General features: G+C 57.1%; 1 protein-coding gene across 2 annotated transcripts; it reads right to left on the bottom strand.

The window, feature by feature from the left end:
* Positions 1-1751: 1751 nt before the first annotated feature.
* LOC103607647 (transmembrane protein 80-like) lies at positions 1752-6171 on the bottom strand. Of its 2 annotated transcripts, XM_008592128.1 has the most exons (4): positions 6113-6171; positions 5147-5240; positions 4971-5063; positions 1752-2943 (listed from the first exon to the last, which is right to left on the bottom strand). In XM_008592128.1, exons 2-4 carry the CDS (start codon positions 5217-5219, stop codon positions 2738-2740), a joined length of 372 nt encoding a protein of 123 aa, XP_008590350.1. In that variant the 5' UTR covers positions 5220-5240; positions 6113-6171; the 3' UTR covers positions 1752-2737. The 2 variants fall into 2 exon arrangements, with proteins under 2 accessions (XP_008590350.1, XP_008590349.1); XM_008592127.1 differs by lacking the exon at positions 6113-6171 and having other exon boundaries at positions 4971-5212.
* Between the last annotated feature and the right edge of the window lie 589 nt (positions 6172-6760).

Raw genomic sequence — 6760 nt, 5'->3', positions numbered from 1 at the left:
GGGGCCCCGAGCTCGTCCTTGCGCAGGGCAGGCCATGCCGGCAGGGGCAGCCCTGGTTGGTGCCCCAAGAACCGGCTCTGGGGAGGTCAGGGCCTCCCCTTGTCAGCTGCCCCGTCTGTTCCCAGGAACACTGGGCAGAGGCTTCAGTCTGTGCTTGGATGTGAGCAGTAGGCCCCTGGCCCTGAGCTCCCCAGACGGGGGACTCCCTCCTGCGCACGCCAGGAGCTCCCAAAGCCCCCTCGTCCTCTGGACACCCAGCCCAGCCTGGCCATCCCCTGAGGAATGGGGTGTCAGGTGGGAGGGTGGGGGCCCCTGTGGCCTCGGCTGTCCCTGTGTGCGTGCTGTCTTGGGGTAGCCCTCTCCTTGTAGCATGCCCCTCCTTAGGCTGCATGCATCAGGCCGTCTGGTTCTGCCCTCCTCCTGACCCCTGCCCACCCCAGCTGCTCTGACTTCTCAGAACAAGGCCAGCGTGCAGCAGACAGACAGTGCAGGTGACATTGGCTGGTAAGTGAGCAGGAGGTGGAGGAGGGGGCAGAGAGCAGGCCTGAGCCATGGCCGGGCACCCCCAGGCAGGGACCTAAATTCTTCGGCTGTTGTACCTGAGGTGGGGGCAGCGGAAATGGGTGCTGTCTGTGAGGCAGGGGTCACAGGGCCGTGGTCCCAGAAGGGCAGGGCCGCTGGTGTGTTTGTCCTGGGCTGGCATGGAGCACTTCCTGGGGGCCGCTGGGGAGGAAGGTGCTCTGCCCCCACTGCCCTTTCCTGCAGCAAGGCCACCTGCCCCGCCTGTACTCTGGCACAACCCCCGTGAGCTTGCTGGAGGGGTGGCAGGAACTGGCCTTCATCCTCCATCCTCCAGGCCCAGCGCCTGCTCCAGGCCTGGGCAAGGCCTGGCTTCCTGGTTTATGGCCTTTGTGTGTGATCTCACAAAACCCGCAGATCCTGCTCAGCCCATAGCTGTGCCCCGACCCAGCGCTTAGCGTTGTGGGGAGGGGAGGGCACACACACCTGAGACCTCGCCCTTCCTGGAGGCACAGCAGGGACTGCGCAGAGTGGGAAACATGCATCGCAGGGGTGCATGGCTGGGGGGTACCTCTCCATTCCTAAAATTGTGCTCATCGGTCAGATCTCAGATCGTGAGTACTGAGCCTGGGTGGGTCAGAAGTGGCTGCTGTGTGCCTCTGGCTGTCTGGAGCCATGGTGTCCCCTATGGAACAGGTGACCACTGCCTTTGTGCAGCCAGCAAGATCGGGGTGTCAAAGGTGCGTGGTTCAGATCCATAAAGTTTGAGGGCAGCAGGCTTCCGCCCTGGTCTGCAGGGCAGGCTGGCCATGTCCCCAGGCAGTGAGAGCACCACCCCACCCTCCCCAAGTCCAGGCGGTGAGTGCCGGGGGCTACAGGGATGCTGGCAAGGGAGCGGCCCGAAGTGCTCTGGAGCACCAGGCCCTTCCCACACTGGCATGGGGGTCTGCTGCTCAGGCACAAGTAGCTGGAAAGCAGGTTCTCAAGGTTGTCCTGCAGGGGGCCCCAGGGGCCGCAGGTCAAAGAAGTCATCCAAGGAGCAACTGGAGTTCCCACTCACTCCCACGAGAAGAGGCCACCGAGGGTGCTCCGTCGCTGCTGCTCCCGCTGAGGCACTTGGAGGATGGCAGCAGGCCCGGGACGGGGTGACGCAGCCTGCAGGGGGGGGCATGCTCTTTTGTACTGAAGAAGAACCCTGGGGGAGGTGGGTGGCCATGATTAGGAGAAATTCGTGGAGATATACACACTTCTTTATTAAATAAAATACAGTGAAGAGAAGACATCTAGGCATTTGAACATGCTATTCCAAACACAGAAAATGCACAACAGAAACAAATGACAGAAACCTACTATAAAGCATCAGCACAGACACTTTAGGGAGCACTTACAGCAAATCTGTGAATGGGAAAAAAAATCACAAGATAGAATTTGTTTAGCACTAAGCACAAATGTTACTCAAGTTTTAACTGAAGCTGTTCTCCAAGGACTGTGGCTGAGGTGAAAACACCCCACACACTAGAGCCGGCTGGTTTGCATTTACTCTTTTGGAAATTAGTGCACACCATTTCCTCCAGGGCCTGCCTGACCCTGAGCCAGGATCCAAGGGGCACTGAGAGGCACCGGGCACACAGCACCCACCCCTGTTGCAGCTCTGGCCCCTCAGGAGAGCACCTTCTTGAGGGCACAGATGTCCCATCCTGGTGCAGGGCCTGGCAAGAGTGGACTGGGCTCTCAAAACATGAATCAGGACCAGTGTGGACAGTGTAGGATGCCAAGAAATGCCATGCAACAAGTGGGCGATAGAACAGAAAACACGTGGTCCTGACTGGCTCCCATGGGGACTAACCGGGTGGCCCACGCTCCTGCAGAAACTGCCAGGAAGCCGATTCTCTGGGGGCGGTGACCACGTGGAGCTGCTGGGCTGCCTGCTGGCTGGTGTGACTGCTGAAGGCTCCTTTCTGAAGGGCTTTATCTTCCTTCTCAGCCTAGGGGTCAGTGCCGGCCAGGCCGATACCAGGTCCCCACTGACGGGCCTATGTGGATGCCCCCGCCCCACCCTGCGGCTGTTCCCAACACCTGGGCCCCAAGCAGTTTGTTCTGTCCTAGTTCCTAGCCCCCCACCCCTGCCAAAACAGATCTGTAAACCATCCAAAACCATCTGCAGTGGGGGAGGTGACAGTGGGGGCTGGGCCCCGCGTGGGGCTGTCCTGGGCCACGTCTACCTGACGAAGGAGGCAATGGCGACCACCTGCAGGACGGCCTCCAGGCTGTGGAGTGCCAGGAGCGTGGCGCTGAGGGCCGAGTCTGCCCACAGCACCAGAGTCTGCCAGAGCAGGAAGTGCACAGAAAGGAGGATGCTGCCCACTGTGAGGGCCAGGCTGGCAGCCAGAGGCACCTCGGCCTCTGTCAGGTTTCCCTTCGTGCCTGGAGGACCGAACAAACATGGTGAGTGAGGTGGGGGCTGCAGGACATGCCGGGACCCACCACCCACCCAGGACCCATGGCCTGTGGTGCCCAGGGAGGGTGGCTGCTGAGGACCAATATGAGCTCATTGCAGCCACGATCCTCCAGGACACAGCCCACCGCGGCCACCACCTGGGACTCGGAAGTGCCAGAGAGCAAAGGGCAGGGTGGGGAGTGCTCCTCCCTGAGAGAAGCCTCTGCAGCGGAGCACGTGGCTGGATCTGTCTGGGTCAGCTGTGCTGGTTGGGGACAGTCTGGTATGTAAAACAATCCTAAGAATATCTGCCACCTTTCCTAATTACAAGTGGGACTGAAGGGATTTTGTTAAAACTTCCAAAAATAGGGCCGGCCCGGTGGCGCACTGGAGAGTGCGCTGCTTGGGAGCGCGGTGGCGCTTCCGACGAGGGTTCGGATCCCATGTGGAGACCGGTTCCCTCTCACTGGCTGAGCGTGGTGCGGGCGCAACACCGAGGGTTGCAATCCCGTTGCCGGTCCCCGGTACGGGTGTGACACCGAAGGTTGCGATCCCGTTACCGGTCAGTAAAAAAAAGACAAAAAGGAATAAAAAAATAAATAAAAATAAAACTTCCAAAAATATTTCACTCTGGGTTAAGGCCAGTTCTGGAAAATTTCACAGATACTCATAAAAGACAAAACTACACGTTTGACAAACAAATGAAAAGTGCCAAGCCCCAGCTGCCCCCAGCTGCCCAAGGAGCCCTGAGAGCCTTCAGTGTGACATGTGCTTGGGGCCCTAACAGCCCCTATGGGGCAAGGCAGGCCCAAGGCCCCTTGAAGGGCTGGCCAAGAACCAAGTCTCTGTCCAAGTGCAGCATGTGCACCCTCCTGGGGCAGGTTGCCCAAGCTCCAGCACCGCGGGTGTGCAGGCACCGCGGCCCGAGCCCCTCTGCGTAAGATTGACGGCTGAGGAAACTCACTTACACCCACCTAGTGGAGTCCGAGGTCTGATGACAAGAGCAAGGGCAGGGGCCCAACCTCCATGTGTGCCTCGGTTTCCTCACTGTACATCAGGTATCACAAGGGGTGTGTGTGTCCCAAGGGGTCTTAGACCAGAGCCCAGCAGGCACAAGGTGCCCTGGAAGTGCTGCTGCCACATCCCCAGTGGCAGGGCAACAAGCACAGTGCCACTCTGCAGGAGAAACAGATGTGCTGCGTGCACATGCCTGTGACCGTGAGCACAGGAGGGGAAGGGCCAGGGCTGCAGGCCGGACCCTCGCTGCTCACAGCAGGCAGCTCTGTGAAAGGGGTTTTCCACGTTTTATTTCTGTTCTCCTTGAGTCTTGTGCAAGAACATGACCTTGGGGCCGGCCCAGTGGCGCACTGTTATAGTGCGCCGCTTGGGAAGCGCAGTGGCGCTCCCACCGAGGGTTCGGATCCCACATACAGACCGGCTGCTCACTGGCTGAGCGAGGGGCGGGAGCAACACCGAGGGTTGCGATCCCGTGGCCGGTCACGAAAAAAAAAAAAAAAAAAAAAAAAAAGAACATGACCTTGAATGAACTGTGGGGTTAAAGAAAGGACTTGGCTAAGAGAGGGCACGTGAAGTGGTCACAGACTTGGGGCCCCCGGAGCTGGACTGGGGGGCACCTGACAGAACTTGCCATGCCTTCTCCTCAGGTGGCTGAGGCCAACTGGAAGGAAGGGGTGCCGGGGAATATTTTGGAGCTCCAGGTTTGATGGCTAGGCTGGGTTTCCCATGTTACCTAGCGGCCAGGGGCTATGCTTCCAAACTAGAAGGGTCTCTCCCGAGGGTGCCACCAGTTGTCTGTCTCTGGGACAAAGTTTCTGAATAAACAATTAATACTTAATGACACTGTCAAGCAACACCTGCCAAGCAACTGGCTGAGCAGTGTGGATAAAAATGTCTCCAATAACCATATTATAAAATGGCTAATATTTAAAGGTTCAGAACACTTAAGATAGCAACTCTGTTATCACCAGTACTTTGTAGTTTTCAGTCAACTCACCCAAGTATAACCGAACTGCTTCCAGAATTGCCATCAGAAAAAGCAGCGTCAGGTCGAGGAGCAGGTGGTTGCAAGGGTAGCTGAACACTTGACCTAAAGAACATGGCACAGACCAGACGCGAGTTACTGGAGGTGGCAGCGGCAACTCTTCAGCAAACCTTCCGTTCATGACTTACTTTTATAAATAATCATCAGGAGCGTGGCGAGGAAATACAGGGCGTAGTACGTCCCACTGAGGTAAAACAGCATTTGAAGAGGAACCGACGAGAGCTGGTAAGTGGTTAAGGATCCTCTAGCTCAGTGGGCTTGGGGGCCCCTACCCAGGTGGCCAAACAAGAGGGGCTGGTCTGCCATCTGCTCGGTAGCTGCAAACATGCAGATCCAGCTTAGGCTCCGGCAGATGGGCACGCACAGGTGGCCATGGAGACCTGGCCACCGGCTCCTGCCCATCTGGGGCTTCCATCTCGACCTTTGTTCCTGATGTGGTCATGTGAGCTGGCAGGGCCCCCAGGGGGCATGAGGGCGAGGCTGGGACCCTTCCTCCCATCCCCGACAGAGCAGGGTTTGAGTGACTGCAGGCAGGACTGGCAGGAGGACGGCTTCCACATGCCGGTGCTCCTGGGTGATGTCACCCTGACCGTGGTGGCCCCCATTATGAGTTAGAGAGAAAAAAATGACTTTCTCATTTCCTTCAGAAAAAATACATTTCCCTCTGTTTGGGGGCAGTTAAATACCCACTAGTGACTTCCTGAGCTCTGTACACACCACGTTTGTTTACACTAAAATGAGTCTATGGCCATCCAAAGTGAAGGGTTTTCATCTTGCTGCCTCGGTGGCCGGCGGGCGGCAGGTGGAGCTCAGCGCTTAGCTAGTTCGGCAGCCTCCTGGGTGCGCCTGTGGCGGGAAGCGGCTGGGCAGGTGGGTGATGGAGCCTGCATGCCCCCCTGAGAGGAAGTTAAACCAACTCTCTAAATCTGTCAGGGACCACCCCTCCCTCTTAAAAGTGGAATTACTAATCAGAGCTATGGAAAAGGTAGGGGTGGGGTGTAAAGGGACAAAAGTGGCCCAGCGCTGACTGCCCTGGTCCAGCAACTTGGCCCTCTGAGGCCGTCTGGCGAGTGGGGGGTGCCGCAGAAGGATACCACCGTGGAGGGACCTCTCCCTGGAATGAGAAAGGGTCCATCAGTGAGGCTGAGTCCCACCAGGGTGCTTTCCCGAGCCCAGCTCCACCTTGGTAGGAACCATCTCTGTTTTATTCTCCTTTGATTTCACATTTACAGAAAACAGGGAACATTTATTGTGGGCCTGTGGCTATTACTACTGCTCCATCACCTCTATATCTGTCCCTTCGAGGAGGATATGACAATCTTCGCCTTTCAGACCTAGGCTGGAGACAGCGTGTGCCTGGGGCACAGCGGAGCTAGACTGAAGCTTGGTCTACTCCCAGGGCCAGATCCTACATGCTACATCTCAGAGACAGAAACGTCCCCAAAATGTAACCAAATGGCAACTTTTCTCGTCTTTTGTGGTTTCTGCATATTTACCAGACATATGTAGTTAGATAAAAATCTTTTCTGATTTGGGTTATAACATATCTTTTTTCATAAATAGACATCTGCTTTCCTCTGGCATTTTATTTATTGCCCCAAATATCACTCCAAGGGCCGGCCCGGTGGCACACTGGAGAGTGCGCCGCTTGGGAGTACGGTGGCGCTCCCGCCGAGGGTTCAGATCCCATGTGGAGACCGGTTCCCGCTCACTGGCTGAGCGCGGTGCAGGCGCAACACTGA

The sequence above is a fragment of the Galeopterus variegatus genome, unplaced genomic scaffold, assembly GCF_000696425.1.
Source record: "Galeopterus variegatus unplaced genomic scaffold, G_variegatus-3.0.2 Scaffold7611, whole genome shotgun sequence".
NCBI lineage: Eukaryota > Metazoa > Chordata > Mammalia > Dermoptera > Cynocephalidae > Galeopterus > Galeopterus variegatus.
This window is presented reverse-complemented; position numbering and strand designations above follow the sequence as displayed.